At 40.1% G+C, this 20420-nt stretch overlaps 1 protein-coding gene across 2 annotated transcripts in view; it reads left to right on the forward strand.

Moving 5' to 3' along the window:
* Nucleotides 1–20420, forward strand: part of ITGAV (integrin subunit alpha V) — an 87065-nt gene that overhangs the window by 26811 nt on the left and 39834 nt on the right. For both annotated transcript variants that reach the window (XM_073306109.2, XM_073306108.2), the window contains exons 3-11: nt 9632–9723; nt 10198–10312; nt 12122–12183; nt 14212–14257; nt 15938–16063; nt 19019–19063; nt 19292–19335; nt 19441–19497; nt 19980–20032. In XM_073306109.2, the coding sequence (XP_073162210.1) occupies nt 9632–9723; nt 10198–10312; nt 12122–12183; nt 14212–14257; nt 15938–16063; nt 19019–19063; nt 19292–19335; nt 19441–19497; nt 19980–20032 (640 nt within the window). The remainder of the gene's footprint in view (nt 1–9631; nt 9724–10197; nt 10313–12121; nt 12184–14211; nt 14258–15937; nt 16064–19018; nt 19064–19291; nt 19336–19440; nt 19498–19979; nt 20033–20420) is intronic.

Consider the following 20420-nt stretch of genomic DNA (forward strand, 5'->3'; position numbering starts at 1 on the left):
AGCTTCAAGTCTGGGGTTTTCATGTACTGGTTGAAATGTTTGAGTCCCTTCCAGTTTTTTCCTGATTGCTCCAGGGAAAAAAAGTTAGGTAGGCTAAGTCTGACCGGGTACAGTTTGGCACTTTCCCAGTTAGCTGTATTCTTCCACTGCCCACATTTAGTCTACCACAGTCTTTATGAAGGAGTTGTCCTGAATTCATTTTGGCTGAAATTTGTTTGAGATAGATTGTTTTGATCCATGCTAAAAGAGAAATAAGGTTTTCAAAGGGAAATAATAATAATTAATAAATACTAGTCCCCTCTTACCCCCTCTTACATTTCCCAGCTTCCTTCCATACTGAAGTGGGGGTGATTCTAGACAATAAAAGGCTTTGTTTGGAAGGCCCAGTCTGGCCTGGCTCTGTCTGTGACCTATTTAGTTTTAGGAGGGCGTATTAGCTGCGTTGTGCAGCTTCATCCTTTCAGTGTTCCACAGTTTAGGAACTTCTGATAGAGAGCTAAGGGCAGAACTAGCATGTTGTGAACTTGAACAAAACTCCTGAAGGCAAATTTATGTATACTGAGGAGGAAATAGTGGGGAACTCCTGCTTTTCCCTAGAGCAGGATAAAGAAGGGAAGCTGGGATGATAATATAGCTGTTGTATAGCACTTTTCATCAGTGGATCTCAGGACTAGGGAAGTTGGTATCTTTGGAAATTATCCACTTTTAGCAAGATATTGGTTTTTAAATGTGTAGGACTAGCCCACACTAGAAGTGCTACATTGGTGCAGCTGCGCTGTTGTAACACATTTGGTGAAAATGCTGTATGCCGTGAATAATGTAAAATTATAGCAAAGTAAGTGGTAGTGTAGATCTGGCCACTGACATGGGCAGAGATTTAACCTGGTAATCTCAAAAACAAACCAATCACCTGTGTGAAGGTTATTTTCCCATTTGTAATGAGAGGGATCGATTCTAATCTTGCTAACTCCTCCTTTACGCTCCTGTAGCTCTGTTGAAACCCAACGGTCATCTCTGTGATTTACCTTGGAGTAAGTGAAATCTGAATCAGGCTCAGGGTAATTCCAGTGACTACAGCGCAGGGAGAGGTGTTACATGTGTAAAACCTTACCAATGTGCTGTCAGTTCCCAACGCTGGAGAAATCACTCATTGTGTGTGTGTGTTTGTGATTAGGTAGATTTCTGCCAGAATACTGTTTCACTGGGTGTAGTTAGGTCATGATTTAAGGACTAGCTGGAACACACAGCTTCTTGCTTACATCAGATGAGGTGGTGGTGGTGAATTCTGTTGCTCCAACAGAGCCTGGAGGAAGTAACAGGATTCTCTTCCCCAATGAGAGGTAAGCAGGAGCTTTGTGTTCCCTTTTATCACTGGGTCATTATCCAAACAGCCTTGCTAAACAAGTGATATTCATGCAGGAGTCAGTCCCTTCACAGCATGGGACTTTTAAATGATGATTAACATTTGCCCTCTTGGCTCACAATCCCCCGCATTGAAACCTTTATTCAGATTTTAAGTGGAAGATGTCCAGCTTCAAACCATCTACAATACTGCTTTCTGAGAAGAGCATGCCTGTATATTTTATAAGGTTGCCTTTTTTTCACTAGCTGCATTAAGTTTCCATTTATTAAAACTCATTTTAACTGCACCAGTCCTGATTTTACTGAAGAGACTTTAATCTATTCTGTAAATTAGGTCAGACTTTAAATTTTACAGCTTTTTAAGTATTCATAGTCTGGGCCAAATGTCACCAGTTCAGTGCCTCTTGTCTTGACTCATACGATTACCTCAATTCAGACTCTCACTTGGAGAGGGGGACAGTGTTTACAGTCCGATCTTCTCATTACCATGCAGTTTTCATGAGTTCCTGCTTCCAAGCATGTCAAGGTTTGCATAGCACAACTTGCAGGTCACTTAACAGTAACTTCACCATTGTTTATATAGCAAATAGCATTTATATTGAATGAAGGAGGCATAGACTGTAGCAGACTGGTGGGCAAAAATATGTCAGAAATAAACCTCCCCCTCCTTGAATGTCTCTGCCTTCTTTGACAGAGAGTGGTTAATCTCCTCTTCTTCGTGCCATTTTTCTCCATCCCAACTTCCAGATTTAAATTTAAGTCCTATTTAATATAATAATGTCAATGTCCCATTTCTCCAACAGCAAAAAATACACCCACAAAACTAATCATTAAAGGATACCAAGTTTGTTCTTGAGCAGGAGGCTTGAATATAATAGAACTGGAATGTATCAAGGAATAATTGTGTTAGGACCAGTTAGGTGAAGGCACTTTTTGTTTGGAGTAGTTGCCTCCTCTGACTAGGAAGAGGAAAAAGTCCTAGGGGTGAGATTTCAAGGGGCTGGGCACTACTGAGTTGGCACATTAGGTCTTTTTCCCTAATGGAAAGATACATAAGATCATGATAAGTAGGATGGTGGAACAGATACACAAAGGAAAAGCCCCAACATAAATCAGGCATTTATACGTTCATTTTTATTTGTGACATGTACCCCATGATTAGGGCCCTTCGTTTTCAGTTTTTATTTTATTTAATGTTTCTGGGGAGTTTCACTACAGCAACAAAAACAGGTGAAAATAGGTGCAAAATTATTTTTTCTGGGTAAATACCAGGGTTTATTGTGGTGGACAGAAGTACGGGGGGGGAGGGGGGATTCAATAGGTTAATGCTTTGATGAAAGGAATTCAATGTGGTTTGCTGCAGAACTAAAACTGAACTCAAAACACAATACTACCCCTGAGTTTAAGAAAACAATATATTTCTAATCCCCAAATAAAACTTTTCATCTGAATAAACAGTTTGCTGTTGTAGACTTAGAACTATTAGCCTATAAATATTTACATTTAACAATTGGCCACACCATTTGCACTGCATACACTCAACTTTCATCCTTTTCTCCTGATTTTTTAAAAACCTTTGAATACTTCCTTGTGTTTTGAAACGTATTCTGATACAGATTTTTGTTTTCTTCCCATTTTAGTGTATCAAATCTTTAAACCATTATCTGCTAACTTCTTGAAATGTGTACATGGTGGATGTGTGATTCATCAGTACATTCAGATGTGCACGCACTTCAGTCCTTGAGTGCATGCCTGTTTGTATGTATGTATCTTCTAGACCAGAGGTTCTTAACCTTTACTGCAGCCTGCACTCCTTTGGTTCTCAAAATATATTCTCGCACCCCTTATCAAAAATCGTTGAAGTAGGTCAGTTCTTTAAACCTAGATATATTTTTGTTTGTATATTACAGTAATCATTTTAAAAATGTTTCATCAAACCTATGTATTTATTAACATACAAAGTAGTTGTACTTACGTGCCTGTGTTTAATTTGTGTTTTCCATGATTTACCTTCTAAAAGAATCTGGCATGTCTCTTACCCACCAACTGTGTCCCTTGTAATGGATGCATTTTAATTTGGCAAGGGGACTTGTAGATGTAGTTTAAAAAATTAACAAATCTGTCTGAGCAAAAGGTATACCTCCTAGGTGTGTGTTCAAATACCCATTTAAAAATTGGACGCAGTGTTTTAAAGGCATTGTGAGGTAGTGCGTCAGTGCAACAGTGCCCCCTCTGGCCATTTATGGCACAGCCCCTGGGCTCATCCAACCGAGGGGAGCTGTCCATCTAATTCTGGTGCGCGGGAGTCTGAAAAGCCTTTCTCCAGTTCCAGGTCCACCGGGGGTTGATAGGGGAACCCAGGACTGCTCACTCCACTGGGTTCCAGTTCAAGGCCCTCAAGTTAGATAAGGAAAATCAGGGTTCTTCTGACTCTGACAGTGCCCACAGCTGCTTCCCCTGGATCTCTGCAGGCTCTCCAGCCTGTCCATCAGTTCATCCCCTCCTGAGCTGTTGTTTCTGGGCAGCTCTTTAGTAGTTCCTTTCTCTAACCTGCTCGCTACTCTGGTAGCCACCCACCCCTCTGTTTCCCAGCCTTCCAGCTGCTGCAAGACTTCCGATCAGCCTTGGCCAGCAGTGCCTTTATTAACTCTTTGGTTGCTGGCCCAGTGTGGGGTACATACACAGGTTTTCATTAGGCAGCCTTGAGAAGCTACAAAAGAGTTAAAATAAAAGAACAATGAACGCTGCTGTAGAAACTGTTAGAGCAGGAAGGTTAACTATGTTATCCACCTGTGTTGGTTTTGACCTAAGAAGCCCTGCATGGTTAGACCCTGGCTATTTTAGGATATGTCTATACTGCAAAAAAGATTTGCAGCAGAGGGTCTCACAGCCCAGATCAGCTGATTCGGGCTCCCACTATGGAGCTAAAAATAGCAGTGTGGACATTCGGGCTGGATTGCAGGCTCTGAAACTGAGTGAGGGAGAAGGAGAGGGTCTCAGAGCCTGGATTCAACTGAAGTCTGAATGGCTACACTGCTATTTTTAGCCCCGTAGCACGAGCCCAAATCAGTTGACCTAGGCTGAGACATGCTGTCACAGGAGTCTGTTTGTAGTGTAGACGGTACCCTCAAAGGCACCTCGCTCCTTGTTGATACCATTGCAGTTGACCTAATGAGCTTGTCTTCAATGCCTTTAAAAAAAAAAAAAAAGCAGCTGATTTTTTACTGAGGGATAACTAATGGGCGTGGGCTATCCCGTGGTAAAGACATCGTGAAGACGAGGCCCCTTTTTTTTTTTTTTTAAACTGTGAGGTAAATTTGCTGCTGTTAGTCTGCGGGGGAGTGGGGAGGAGGCAGTAGGGCTGACCTCAGTGTATTTACTTCAAGGTCAATCTAAGTGTCTTGTCTTCACTGGGTTATTACCTCAGGATACCTTATGCGCATTAGCTACCTCAAGGTAAAAAACACAGCTCTTTTAGCCGTGAAGACAAGCCCAATGGCTTTGGATTTAAACAGGAGAGGATCTGGTGGCATGGTGTTTTCTGTGTGGAACTCTGGTCAGTTGACAGTGGAGCATGCTGCAAGGCCTACTTAGATGATATTTTTCCTGAGGGGATTTTTTGGTTGGGATTAAAGTTGCATTTTACTTTGCAAGGGAAGGGGACGGGTCAGGTCTGCACTGGATTTTCATTTTGTAGTTATTTTATTTGTACTGCAAAGAAACCAAATTGTCCATTGTGCTAGGTGCTGTACAGATTCATAGTAGGGGAGAGAATCTGCCCCAAAGAGCTTACAATTTAAGTTTAAAACAAGAGAAGATGATGCAACAAACAAAATGGAGAGAATGGGCAGGGGTTAACAGTGAAAGTGTTTCCAACTCTTTTCTTTAGTCACAAGTCTCCTGGTATTTGGTATTAAAGCCCCAGGTAGTACAGTCAATTGATGGTTACGTGAAAATCTCAGCTTCCATTTAAAAAATTTCTAGCCGGTGGACAAAAGCATAACAAAATTGAACTCTGAGGCCCCCAAACCAGAAAGCAAATAAAAAGAAGCCCCAATTAATTATTTTTCAAACCTTATGATTTTTAAGACAATATCATGATTTTTGAGGACCTGACCAATTTTATTTATTTATTTGCTTGGGGTCGGCAACATTATGGTTATGGAGACATGCTCACTGAGATGGTTTTACATTTTTAAATAACTGTAAGATATGAATCAGTTTGTAAAGTTGTTGATTTAAAATATCAGCTTGGAAAAGAGGAGACTAAGGAGGGATATGATAGAGGTATATAAAATCATGAGTGGTGTGGAGAAAGTGAATAAGGAAGAGTTATTTACTTGTTCTCATATTATGGGAACTAGGGGCCACCAAATGAAATTAATGGGCAGCAGGTTTAAAACAAATAAAAGGAAGTTCTTCTTCACTCAGCACACAGTCAACCTGTGGAACTCCTTGCCTGAAGAGGTTGTGAAGGCTAGGACTATAACAGGGTTTAAAAGAGAACTGGATAAATTCATGGAGGTTAAGTCTATTAATGGCTGTTAGCCAGGATGGGTAAGGAATGTGTCCCTAGCCTCTGTTTGTCAGAGGGTGGAGATGGATGGCAGGAGAGAGATCACTAGATCATTACCCGTTAGGTTCACTCCCTCTGGAGCACCTGGCATTGGCCTCTGTCAGCAGACAGGATACTGGGCTGGATGGACCTTTGGTCTGACCTGTATGGCCATTCTTATGTTCTTATAGTATCTAGATGTAATTTTCTTATCTTTGGTTTATTCCAAAATAAATAGTACAAAAAATTGTCCACCAAAATGTCTTACATTGGTTTTAGCTTGTGAACTCTTGTACCCAAAAAGAACAGGAGTACTTGTGGCACCTTAGAGACTAACACATTTATCTGAGCATAAATAAATTTGTTAGTCTCTAAGGTGCCACAAGTACAAGGAAACCTTTTGTAGTGATAATCACTATCCTTGATTATCACTACAAAAGGTGCCCCCCCCGCCCCGCTGGTAATAGCACACCTTAAGTGATCACTCTCGTTACAGTGTGTATGGTAATACCCTTTGTTTCATGTTCTTTGTGTAAATAAATCTCCCCATTGTATTTTCCACTGAATGCATCTGAGGAAGTGAGCTGTAGCTCACGAAAGCTTATGCTCAAATAAATTGGTTAGTCTCTAAGGTGCCACAAGTACTTCTTTTCTTTTATTGATTATCAGTATTGCACACTTAGGACTCTAGCCTGGCAGTCACTGAAAGTAAATTAGGCCTAACCAATACACTCATGAAACATTAACTTTTGGCACAATCTACAAAAAGCTGCTAGGGAGAAGCTGTTGCAGTGCATATAGTTCTCACTTGTTGATACATGTAGGTGAGATGTTTTTGCCTTGCTTGAGAGAAGAGCCAGTTGTTTTTTCTCTCTTTGTCCAAACCCTGCTTATGCAATATGATTACTTTGTTTAGTAACTGAGCTTCTTTGTAAGGCTTAGTTACAAAATTTTAATCTCTCATGTCAAACATTTGTGCATTAATACTGTATGTTAAACACTTCTGAGCATGTGCGTGCAGAAGAACAAAAGGTATCATTTTCTGTGTTTGTAGAATGTACCCAAACAACTATGCCTAAATCTCTCGTCCCACCCCAACAGCAAGTTGCCAGACTCCCTAGACTATGTCTACACTACACAGCTTTTAGTGACACGGCTGTGTCGCTACAGCCATGCCGCTAAGTCATGCAGTGTAGCCGCTGTTTGTCGGCTCTCCTGCTGACAAAAAATCCTCCACCCCCAACAAGCATCGTTTGCATTTGCATTGTCGGCAGGAGAGCGCTCCTGCTGACAACGCACTGTTCACGCTGGCACTTGTCGTTGCAAAACTTTTTTGTCTTTCAGGGTTTTGTTGTTTTTAACACCTCTGAAAGACCAAAGTTTTGTCGTTCAATTGCCAGTGTAGACATAGCCTTATACAAGGTGGGTACCTTTCTAGAAGTTTAGAGTGGAATTTTTCAAAAGCACTCAGTGCTTGATTTCAGTGGGAGCACAGTCATGCAGGATGCTTTAGAAAATTCAACTGTTAACCTACAACTCAGTTAAGTCAAGTCCTAGATATATTGCAGACTCCAATTTTCGTCAGCATAGGGAAAGCTTTAATTAGGGAAACTAATTTTTTTTCTTTTTCTTTTTTTTTTTAATCCTACCTCATTCTCTACCTTTTTAATACTGTTATGGCAAAAAGTGCTTAATGGTTGCATAATCACTGAGATGGAAGCACCTGGGATAAAACTCCCCATAAAAAGAGTTAGAGGGCATACAGTAATCACAACCCAACACATCATTAAGGGTATTGTTATTGTGTGGGTTAAAACATTCTCCTTTGTCTGACACTTGAAGCATTGAGGTTCCAACTTCCTTGGTACTACAGAGCCCCAGGTTCACTTTTCCAGGTCATGAAGCCTTGGTGAGCAGCCTGGATTAGGAGTTCCCCAGGTGTAAAATTGAAGGGATTAGCCTGTAAAGAGAGAGACTTGCGGGGACCCCTCAGAGACTAGACAGATGTTTCTGGAGTCAGAGCAAAAAGTGCCTTCCCTGAGGATTCTGGAAGAAGGGGGTTTGCCTCTGTGCTGTGTTACCAAACCTGTTGAAAGATTACAGGACTTGTGTACATACTGTAAATAATCAAATCACATTCAGAAGATACCTGACTCCAAATTACAGATTTCTGCTCCAGACAGAAATTGACCAAATTCTGCTACTGCTGGGTGGTAATATAAATCTACAGGCTGCTGATCATGGAGTAGGGTGACCAGATGTCCCGATTTTATAGGGACAGTCCCGATATTTGGGGATTTTTCTTATATTGGCTCCTATTACCTACTTATATACCCACCCCCTGTCCCGATTTTTCACACTTGCTATATGGTCACCCTATGGTGGAGAGATGTTCACTTTTACTGGCCACTGAAGTATTAAATAGGAATATGGTGAGAGAGCAGAAGGGACTGAAATGTCTTTTTTATTGGCCTCTTTATGCTATTGAAATTAGAAAAATAAAATACTTTTCTCTTTGAAAAACTTGTCTTGGTTTCTGTGTTGTTCTGGATGAAGATCAGACTAAGGGTTATCCAGCCACCTGTTTGTTTTTAGCTGCCTGCGGAGACTGGAGTCTGCTTTGTTTTCCTTTCCGCAGGATTTCCCCATCAGGAAATAATAGCATGCCTATGGACACAGAGATTTCCTTACAAGGTGTATAATGTACAAGGAAGTTTTGATTCAAGTAGTCACAATTATTGAGTAACAGAGCTGCTGATTCACAAGAAAGGGTATTTTTTGCAGCATGTGGGACTGATGTATCAACTAGTCAGCTTGCTGATACTTTAAACTCAGACATAGCAAAATATCAGTAATTTTTATGTCTTGTCTATACAAGGAAGCTATTGAAAAATAAGCTAGGGTGTGGTTTTAAACTGCAGTAACTATTCTTCACTACCTCCCTGTACGGACTCTCGTTTGTGTACTAAAAGTGCCTCTAGGTTAATCCATTTTCAGGCTATTCCAGGCTATTTCCCCTCTGTAGACAAGCCCTTAGTTATCTCCCACTCTGAGTGCTGTACCCTAGGGGTTTGATTATCTTCTCACTGAAATGGCAAAATTTCCATTGCTCTCAATGGGAGAAGGATCAGGACTGAGTATGTTAGATGATTTTTACATTTACACTTACACAAGAAACCATTCAAGTTAACTTACTCCTCCCAAGCTTCCACAACAACAGTTAACTTTTAGGGCATGTATACATGGGCGTACTCAGGAAAGTGAAGGGGAATTAACTTAAAGTATGAAGTCAATGCACATACATCCTTAGGAATGTGCAAGTTAGCCATAACTGTCTTATTCAACTTACTTACGTTTTAACTCCTTGGTTACTGTAGACAGCAAAACTTTACTCCTGCTTTGTGACTGATCATATCAGTTGGTATGTTTTTTGAATCTTTACTTGATTTGATAACATTCAGAGTGGAAATTGCAACATTTGTGTTCTTACAGTAATTCAGCATTCTGCCTATGCTTCTTACATGTTTGGTAAATAGTCATGTATCCCATAAATATATAAGCACATCAGAAAAAAATTACTTCTATCAAAGCTATTTCTGCCCTCAAATATTATTGGTTTTGGCTTGCTTTTTATCTCTGTTTGTATTCGTATTGTTTCTCTAAAGATCACTTGGCGCTCATGAAATAATGCTGTGTTTTTAATTTTCTTTGCAGGCGATAGAAATTTTGCACCTAATGATCCACTGGAATTTAAGTCTCATCAGTGGTTTGGAGCATCCGTGAGGTCTAAAAATGATAAAATTCTAGTAAGTCTTGCTTGCTTGCTTTTGGACACTTCTACAGGAAAAAACTGCAATGGAAGGACTGTGACAATTCAGAATTAAACATAGCCTTGCCATCCAACTTGAGTTTCTCATTTGGAGTTTATTGGCTGGCTTTTCTTCTTGTGCTAGGGAAAGTCTAGTATAATTCATGACTAGTGGACATTGAAGTTATTTCTGAAAAATTCCTCTAAAGCCCTTCCCAACAGACTTTTATGAGAGTTGTAAACAGCCTTCTATCAACGAATGCACATTTCTAAAATACAAGTGGACTATTCCTCGTCTAAGGTTGTTACAACTGCCCATTGTGTAGGTAATGTGCTTTATTTTTACTAAAAGCAGTGCTTTTGAGTCATTTTTCCTTGGGCATGCAGTAGAACAGTGGTGCAAAGATCCATCCAACCTGCTCAGGCATTCTGAAAGAGATCTGTTTTATAGACTGTCATGTCTTTTCCTCAGGCCTGTGCTCCCTTGTATCACTGGAGAACTGAAGCGAAACAGGAGAGAGAGCCTGTAGGAACTTGTTACCTTCATGATGGATCTAAGGCTGTTGAATATGCTCCCTGCAGATCGAGTATGTATAGAAGGTTTTGTTGTTTAACTTAGTAATTTCAGTTTCATTTCTGTTACATCAATTTTATGTATATTTGTAAGGGGAGTAAGAAGAGAATCTGTTTTGTGCCTTCCCTTTTTTTCCATGGTCAGGTTGGCATTTATCCTTCTGGCAACTGGGGAGGAGCCTGACCCAGAGCCCCAAGTCTGGGCACTTCTGACCTTTCGAGGTGTTCAGGATTTGCATTTAAATTTCACAGATGTCGGGTCCCCCCCCCAACCCCCCCATTCCCTACAGTGGATCAAACTAAGACCATGGATCCAAATGTCCCAGAACTTTGAAAAATCCAGAATTTCACAGTTCATTGATGATTGGTGTGGCATTCAAAATGAGCCCACTTTCCTTCTGAGATGTGGATGTTGCTCTATTGCAACCTCCAAGGCATGAATTTCTGATTCTGGAATTATTAATATAATATTAATGCTCCAATTGATACTCCTTTTTAACTGTTTTAAATGTGCCATGGCAGATTAAAGTTTCTGCCAGTAAACTACTGAAGAAGAGAAATAACTAGGATACTGCAACATATTATGAGTACAAAGTGCCCTGCATAGAACAGTCCCACTTCTGTGCAGCTTAGCTGTGTCAAATAACAGCAACTAAAAAGTAGCAGTAAATTTAGGGTAACATTTTCAAAAGTGGTCTCTGATTTTTGGTGCCTTCATGTTTTTTGTTCTCCATTTCAGATATTGTGAGCCTATTTGTTTGAAAGTGTTGAGCACCCACAAACCCTGGTCATATCAGTAGGGCCTGCGGTGGCTCACACCTCTGAAATCAGACCCAAGGTGTCTCAACTTGAGCACTCAGAATAAGAGATTACTTTTTAAATTTGTTACCATATTTCTTTAACCTACTTTTGAATCACAAAACGGACTGACAGGTTTCAGAGTAACAGCCGTGTTAGTCTGTATTCGCAAAAAGAAAAGGAGTACTTGTGGCACCTTAGAGACTAACCAATTTATTTGAGCATAAGCTTTCGTGAGCTACAGCTCACTTCATCGGATGCATACTGTGGAAAGTGTAGAAGATCTTATTTTATACACACAAAGCATGAGAAGTTCTGCAGAACAGCAGGGAGTGCATTCCATAGTCATCCAACATAAAAGGAGCATAAACGACTATGTCTTAAACTTAACGAATATTCAACTAGTCACACTGTTATAAATAAGGGCCTGTCACATTTCTGCCCTAAAGCTGTATATTCAGGGGATTAACTCAGTCATAAAAACTCTCTCTAGGCTAAATCCTAGCATGGGAACTGTCAGCCCTGGAATGCTTTTTCTTCTTCTTCAGACAACCCTTGAAATATATTATAATTATATAGCTTTCTGGTTTTTTTGCATAGAAAGAGAAAAATACGTTCCTTTTTCCAGATACTTTACATCTATTTTTCCCAAAGACCTTTGGAATTTAACTCAGCAGGAATATGGAGTTACCATTTACTTCTATTCGGCTAGGCCTAGAACTAATCCTAAAGTTATTTGATTATGAGTTGAAGAACAGGAAGAAATATCTGCTTTGCCATATTAGAACAAACTATTGAAGCACCTAACTTGGTATCTGACCTCTGGCTTTTGACCACTGCTTCAGAGAATGGGACAAAAATCTCCCTGACACCAAACCAAAATCACCTGGAGTTCAAGTTAACCCAATCCAGGCTCTGGCCATCCAAGAATGTTTGAGCAGAATGGATCAATGTAATTATAACCATCTTACCATTTCCTGTCACAAAGTTTAATTTATCGCTCTCTACCTATCTTTTTTTTGTAGCAATTATTGATGCTGATGGACAGGGATTTTGTCAAGGAGGCTTTAGCATTGATTTTACAAAGGTATGTGATGCTCATTGGATGTAGCCTGTTTTCACACATTTTCAATTTCAGCAGACAATTATAAATTACAGCATTTCCAACCAGTACCTGATATAGGTATGTATCTATTTTTTAAAATAAAGATCCATTATTCCTGAAAGTAAAAATGTAGTAAATTAATCAAAAAGTTTGGAACAAGCCATCATTATGAGCCCTGATCCTGCAAGGTGCTTAGCACCTAAGCTCTGAAAGATCATGCTGTACATAAGTACCCTGCATTTCCAGCTTCTGTCAATGGTACCTGATTATTTGTTTTATCTTTGCTGCCACTGGTCCTCAGGTCAAATGAAACTACAGTAATCTTGTAATTTTATTAGACACTTAAGCATACACTGGTCACTTCAAATCACTAAGTTCTCTTGCAGGAATGACTTGCTCTGAAAGTGACAGTGTAATCCCTCCTGATAACTCCATTAGTAGACTGTGCTTTTAGACCCAAATCACTACTCCTTATTGAGCCACAGCTTTAAATTTTCTGTATCTTCTTGCTCTTGTTCTATTCCTTATGTTTTTTTTCTTTATATATGTAGGTTGCTGTTTGAAAATGTATTTTTCATATATTCTTTTAATTTTCTTTCTTTATTTTTGTTTGATTTCTTTTAAAATCCAAACATAGACAAAATGTTTACAAAGCTAAGCATCACAAAAAAAACAGGGTTTGATCCAGCAGTGCGCATAAGTATGTGCATTGCTGTAAGCACACAAGTAGTCTCAATGGTTAAAATGGGACTGCTCGTGCTTAAAGTTACAAACATGCTTTGCTGGATGAAAGCCATACCAAGTACGGGAAAAGCTGTGTTATCCGGCACTTTGCAAACCAGAAAGCTTTATAATCCGGCCTTTCAGAACAGGGTGCGAGGTGTGGGCTCTGGGAGGAAGTTTGGGTGCTGGAGGGGGCTCGGGGCAGTGGGTTGGGGTGCAGGAGAGGTTTCGGGGTGCTGGATCTGGCCGGCACTCACCTTAGGCAGCTCTGTGCAAGCGGTGACATGTCCGGAGAGACGCGGCCAGGTGGCTCTGTGCACTGCATCCGCCCACAGGCGCCGCCCCCCGCAGCTCCCATTGGCTGAGATTAGTGCTCTTAGGTGGAGCCCCTGCCCTGCCCCAAGTGCTGACTCTGCAGCTCCCATTGGCTAGGGACTGCGGCCAATGGGAGCTATGTGGGCGGCGCCTGGAGGCGGAGGCAGCATGCAGAGCCAGCTGGCCATGCCTCTCCGGACATGTCGCCACTTTTGGGGAGCTTCCCGAGGTGAGAGCTGCCCAGAGCCGGTACCCCGAAACCCCTCCCGTGCCCCAGCTCTGAGCCCCCTCCTGCACCCAAACTCCCTCCCTCTTAGTTAACCGGAATTTTTGACTTAACTGTCAACCCCCCATTCCACCAACACTGGTAACAAAGCTTTTACTGTAATATAGACAAAGATCAAAACCAAAACTTCTCTGTGTACTATGTGTCTGTCGTTGATTAAGGAAAAAATAGGGATGTGGGAAGGGGAAGGCATCGTCCGCATGCCTCCACAGAAACCAGTCATATGACAGACTCCTAGCAAAATGTCATAGGGTTTTGTTCTAACTATATTCTATTGTCTTAAAATTATGCCTGTAGGAGTCTCAGCTAAAATGACATGAATCATTCAGTTCAGAGTTTAAAAAGAAGAGGCTGGATGGGGGAGGAGCAGAGGGGAGGGAAAAGAAATTGATCAAAAGCAGATGTCGATTTGCTTCAGTAGTGTTAAACCTAATAACATTCTAGAAGATCAACATTTTTAATTATTTCCTTTTTGTTTTTTGATTCTCTTTTAGTAGGCCCGTGTAATCTCAAATCCTAATAAAAAAATCTAACACCACAGCTGGGTTACTACAGCTACCGCAACTTTACAGTACAAGAGAACTGTGTGCTCCTAGAATTACCATATATTTCATTATTGTTTATTATTCTTTAGATGTATGGTAATGAGGACTCTGATTTTTTTTATTTTATTTTATTCTTTCTAGGGAGACAGGGTACTTCTTGGAGGACCTGGAAGTTTCTACTGGCAAGGTGAGACAAATCACTTAGGTGACAAAAAATGCTAACATCTTTGATTTTCCACTCCCCACTCCACCTATCTTGACTCCTCCATAAACATCAATATCTCAGTGAATGAGACAGGAGAAATGTATTTCTTTAATCCCCTTAAAACATTTACTGAATATTTGAGGCAGCTTTAAAAGACTTCTTTGCACTGATTATTAACTAAATAGCCATACAAATGTTCTGTTAAATACATAAAGTGTGTGTGTTTGTTCCTAAAGGCAAATACTTTGTTCAAGCCTGATGAGGTTATCTCAGGGAATATTTTGCCTGTCCACCCAAAACCTTAAAAGCAAGAAAGTGCAAAGTTAAGCAAATGGTCTTTCCTCTATCTTATAACACAGACATCAAATTATTCACTGTCAATGAGACACACTACGGGCCCCACAAAGAGAAGTATGTTCCATTTCCTTTGGATACAGAGATACGCTACGTTCTCCACGTGTATCTGCCCTGCGCTGTAACACAAACCTTACTTCTGACTTTACGGTTTCCACAGGAACATTTCATATATCTTCTCCTAGAGGGAAGGCCTTCAACTGACCATTGCGCATCCACGGTCACTGTGGGTGTCTCTACGCTGCAGCTGGGGAAGAGTCCTCTTGGCCAGGCAGACAGACGCGCAGTAACTATGCTCGAGCGAATGTGTGCTAAAAACAGCAGTGTGAACACGGTGGCATGGGCTAGCCACCTGAGTACGGACTCAAGGGGTCGGTTGGACTTGTACTTGGGCAGCTAGCTTGTGCTGCAATGTCCACCCTGCTATTTTTAGCACACTAGCTCAGGCAGAGTTAATATCTGTCCACCTGGGGTGAGAGACATGCTTTCAACAGCAGCATAGACCTAGCCTGTGAATACAAAAGCCAACTCACTTGCTGCCGCCGCCACCACCACTAGTGAGCAGCTGCCAAATGCAGTTGCCCATGTTCCATGTACATAACATAGTTTCTGTATTAGTGCAGACCCTGAACAAAGAAGAGTGATTGATTAAAAATGCATTACAGATGCTACTGAAGCTCATCAAACTGAGTTAGTAATATATATTTATTTTGTTAGCTCCTTGGAGAAATTGTCATCTTTTACAGAAAACTTGAAAGGAAAAAAAATTCTAAATGTAACAGTAATTTAAAAATAAAGTAATGCTCCTGAGCTTGCAGTTTCATAATTTCCTACAATTCTTTTAAGCTAAATTCTGAAATGCCGCTAAAAGGCGAGTAGTGTAGCCGCTCTTTGTTGACAGGAGAGAGCTCTCCCGCTGACAAAAAAAACTTCCACCCCAACAAGGGTTGGTAGCTTTGTCGGCAGGAGGCTCTCCCCCTGACAAAGCACTGTTCAGACTGTCACTTTTCATCGGTAAAACTTTTGTCATTCGGGGTGTGTGTGTTTTTGTTTTGTTTTTTTTTCCACACCCCTGACAAAGATTTTAACAATGAAAGTCCACTGTAGACAAAGCCGAAGTCTTTGCTGGATCATGGTCTACATTTTTATTTTCATGCCTCCCAATGGCTACTGTTGTTATCTAATGGAGGTTTCCCCTTTAGTCTAATGCTATTGATTTAGAATCCAAACATTCTCTGATTAAGTCCCATTCTTCACAGTTAAATTCACCAGAGCAATTATCTATTTTAATGTATTGTTTTTTCGCAGGTCAACTCATTTCTGATCGGGTGGCAGAAATTGTGGCTAAATACAATTCCAAAGTCTACAGTATAAAGTATGATGACCAGTTAGCAACACGGTCCGCTAGTGCTGCTTTTGATGACAGCTACTTGGGTAGGTCATTTTGAAAATAAAGGGATATTTTTATCAATATGGCAGCAAGTCTCATTGGATTTGATCCTGCACCAATTGCAAAAGACCCAATAACTTTTATTGACTTCATTGGTTTCAACAGGAGCAGGTTTGAACCCTTACTGAATGTTAATGTTGATAAAGATAGCAGTTGATAAGAGTGTTTCTACCTGCTAAATGCCTGTCCATTTAGGATTGTGTGTGCACCCATCTTGTCTCTCTAATATGGAGAGTGACACGTGGTCAATCTTGAGCTCTTGGACGTGTTATCTAATCCGTGTATATTTGCTTTGCACTTGCTTTTTAAATGGGGTCAAAGACATTTTTCACTTTCTCAGTGACTCTGTATGGCCCTTGGGGGAAAAAATGTGTGACCAGAAATCTTTCAGTGGGATTACTTATTAGTCCATAATCCTCTCCCTCTGCCCTTCAAAAAAGAAGTGTTCTAAGTCAGTAGCTGGTGTAACATGGCACAGAAAATCCCCTAATCCCCTAGTTCTTAAGTCCTTTATTACTTTAAAATCGTGAAAGTAAAGGTACAAGCCCCAATCTGCATTTACAGATCAGTCTAATGTACACCAGTCTGGCATTGAATCAGACTTGCCTGTTCAAATCATACCAGTTTCCCAGGTAATTCAAAATTCAGCTTTCCCTGAGAGGTCTTAAAGGAGAATAAAAGACCCCAAAAAAGTGTATAAGCAGACCCTGCTAATATGGGAACAGAGATCTATCTCAGTGACCCATTTCCCTACCCTTACATAAACCTAGATAAGTAAGTGCTGGAGATTATGTTAAAATGCTGGAACATTAGAAGAGTTTGAAACCTACTTCTAGTTTAAATTCATGCTTAGAGCAGTCCCCTTCTCGATTTAAAAAAAAAAAATGTTTTGGTCGGGAACAAGTGAAAGTCTGCTTTTCAATATCGCATCAATTCATCAATATGTCACACTCACTTGAGACGTCGTTTCATTTTTGTCAGCACAGTGGATGCTGCTAACTTTCCATGGGCCTGAGCCAAATCCCAGGGAAGCCAGCAGGGTCTTTCCATTGGCTTTACTAGGCTTTCAATGAGGCCTTTTATCACTATATACGATTCTATATGGAGATTCACATCCACATCCACCCCCACCCCATGACACATATTGTATTTACTTTAGAAATACAGCAGTTGGAAGTAGCCTTTGGATTCTTTGAAACACAATGTGTTGAGGGAATAACAAATAAAAGTGTCCTCCAGGAGAGGTGAAGGAAGTAATCATTTAGCTTTATATAGGTCTTGCTTAGACAAAAGAAAGGAAAGGAAAAATGTTCCTAGGGAACCTGGAGTAAAATTTCTGTGAGAGAGTAGTTTTAGGGTGTTCCTTGGGTGAGTGTGTAGAATTCCTATGGATACCAATGTGAGGTCTGTATTCCAAGAAATAGTTGGTATATATCCATCTTACTGCATGTGCAAAACAGAGGACCAGGGACTCCTTTAAGAGAAGGCTGTTTGGGAAACATTTTTATTTTGTTTGTTTTCAATAATTGTCTTTTTTAAAAAAAAAGGAAAATCCATCTGGACCTGAACATGTTCATAATTTAATACTGTAACAAATTAATATAGTTGCTCTTGCTACAGTTCCTGGAAGTTCTCAAAAAATACTGTGCCTTCAACTTCCAAGTAAAACCCTTATCTAAAGGAAGAAACTATTCTTCCACACTAAAATAAATGGAACCAGAGCATGTTGGAGTCTGTCAGATTTGACAGGTTAAGTAGGATCTGTACTTGGGTGGATGTGTTACCTTCAAAAAAAAAAAATGTTGTGTTGCAAAAAGTGACTTTGTAATTCTATTTCCTCTGAAACTGTACTGGACTAATGGCCCAGTGTAATGGTTGGGAGAATGGGGAATATGTACTCCTGAATGATGAGATTACTACAGAGGTCCTGAATGCTGTGGTCATTTCAGAATCCCAGGTGTCTTTTCGCAAAAGCAGAAGTGCCAGTAATGATGTCTTCGCAAAATTCCTGTTTTCTTTCCTGAAGGTCTTGTGAGCGGACATGAGGCCCAGGAGCCAAGCATTTTTGTCTTCCGTGCCTGGATCAATCATCAGCTGTGTGCACTTCACTGTGCATCTGTTTGTTTGTTTTTTCCTATCAGTAAAATTGGTGTTGCGATTGGGCTTTTTTGTATTATTAAGTTAGCAGAGAGCTTTGAGATTATTTTACCATCGCCCTCTGAATTTACACAGAACACGTCATTGTCTGCGGTATCAGTTGAATTATTATGTGACCTCCCCATATCCACCAAAAAAAATCAGGCTAAATATTAATATCTCCAATAGGAGCTCTCTCTGTATTAGACATTATTCAAAACGCTTTTACAAAACCTGGGCCAAGATTCAACTGCTGAGTCCAGAACTAGGATAGTTCTGCATTCTGCTATGGTTCCTGATGTGCCCTTTTTCAACATGACCAGTAAATCCTCGTTTGGTCTCGATCACCACCAAATTTTATTACCATAAATTCGTCAAAGGATTCCTTTAGAGAGAAACTTGGATTGCAACATCCTTTCTGACTTTGGGCAAGTTCAGATGTGGACCCAAACATGTCAGCTCTGGACCATCTCTAGGTTCTGTATGTTTGTTTGAACCTACCCATTCCAGTTTCAAACTGGTGGATCTCCATTTGGCAAAACAAACCTGCCCATTTGGGCATGGCTGTTCCTACTGAAATTGGTGCATCTCATGCAGACTTTAACTGACTATTTTTAGTTGGGTAATATAGTTATCCAATGGATCTGCTGTTTGGAATAGCTGTTTATCTTATTGACTTTTGAGATCATTCAACAGAATGTTCAGGCAAAGTGGATCATAGGGGAAGTGTTGAGAAATTACATGAAAAGCAAAAATTAATTAGCTTCATATAGTGACTTATCACTTTTGTTATTGTTGCTCAGGTTATTCGGTGGCTGTTGGAGAGTTCAGTGGTGATGGCATAGAAGGTACAGCCTTGTTCTTATTTTGTTGGTATGTAAAAATGTGTTCAGCAGGAAGCAAACTTGAAGTAATATTCAAACAAACCCAAATGTACTTGTATGCATACACAGTATAATACATAAAATTCTAGGAATGAGCAAAATGGTTCAGGCAAATGAAGATCGATCTTGAGCGATTGTTCTTTGCTCAACTGGAATCTGAACATTACCAAGTTGTCTTCTCTTATGTTTCAGACTTTGTATCTGGGGTTCCAAGAGCAGCAAGAACCCTGGGCATGGTAGGAAACTTGAAATCTTAAACTTGAAAATAATAAAAACCTAATGTTAAATGTTGTTGTAGAGTATAGTGACATGCTACTAGCTCATTTCTTTTTCCTATGCAGGTATCTATTTACAATGGAAAAAATATGTCATCCTTGTACAATTTTACTGGAGAACAGGTATATAGTTCTGCTTTATACCAATGAGGTGGCTGTAGGGGTGCAGGAGAGAACAAGTCTTCAGAATGACAGAACATAGATATGAAGTCCATGGCTCTAGGAGATATATTTTGTTGTTAGCTCACATGCCTCTGGATCTTTAGTAATCTGTGGAACCTTTAGAAACCTGTAAGAGTCATTGGACTGGAGCTGTGCTCATGCTGCTTGGTGTTGTAGTCCAGTTTAGTCTGTTAAGAATTAGAAAAGAGGACGGACCACTGGATTCTACTAGTTGCAGGGAAGGAGTCATCAATTCTTCTTATACTGTTCTAGAAACAGACCAATTTACTGAGGGAGTAGGGGAAAGGAGTGAAAAAACGATTGGTGGCACCTAATGAAAGACGTGTACCAAATATTTTGGAGGAGGGGCAAAAATTACACTAATGTTTAAATTTACTCATTTAAATATTTGGATCAAATGTAAAACTTCTGTTGTTTTCCAGATGGCTGCCTATTTTGGATATTCAGTAGCTGCCACTGATATTAATGGGGATAAGTAAGTGCCTTTTCTTTTTTGTAGTTGTTTGTGGAAACAGTTATCTGTCTCTCTCAAAATTAATTTCCTGGAAGAAAATTAGCAATTTTCTAAAGAATATGTCCTATTACACTTATTTCTCTCTCCCTGTGGCTTTTTAACTGCATTTTATTAGGGCTTCCCTGCACAACACACTTTATTTTGAGCACTCAACATGGATTTTTTTGTTTAAAGTTGTAATACGTCATCTACACTGTCCAAATAAGAAATGCATGCTTTCTTCATCACTAAATTTCTTTAAATTACAAGTGAAGCCTAAAGATCTATTTGAAACATTCATCTTACCCATAACTGTACAATTCTGTGTGGCAGTGGGTGATGAGAACATGTGAAATTGAAACTGGAGTTT

The sequence above is a fragment of the Lepidochelys kempii genome, chromosome 11 (genome assembly GCF_965140285.1).
Source record: "Lepidochelys kempii isolate rLepKem1 chromosome 11, rLepKem1.hap1, whole genome shotgun sequence".
NCBI classification, from domain to species: domain Eukaryota; kingdom Metazoa; phylum Chordata; order Testudines; family Cheloniidae; genus Lepidochelys; species Lepidochelys kempii.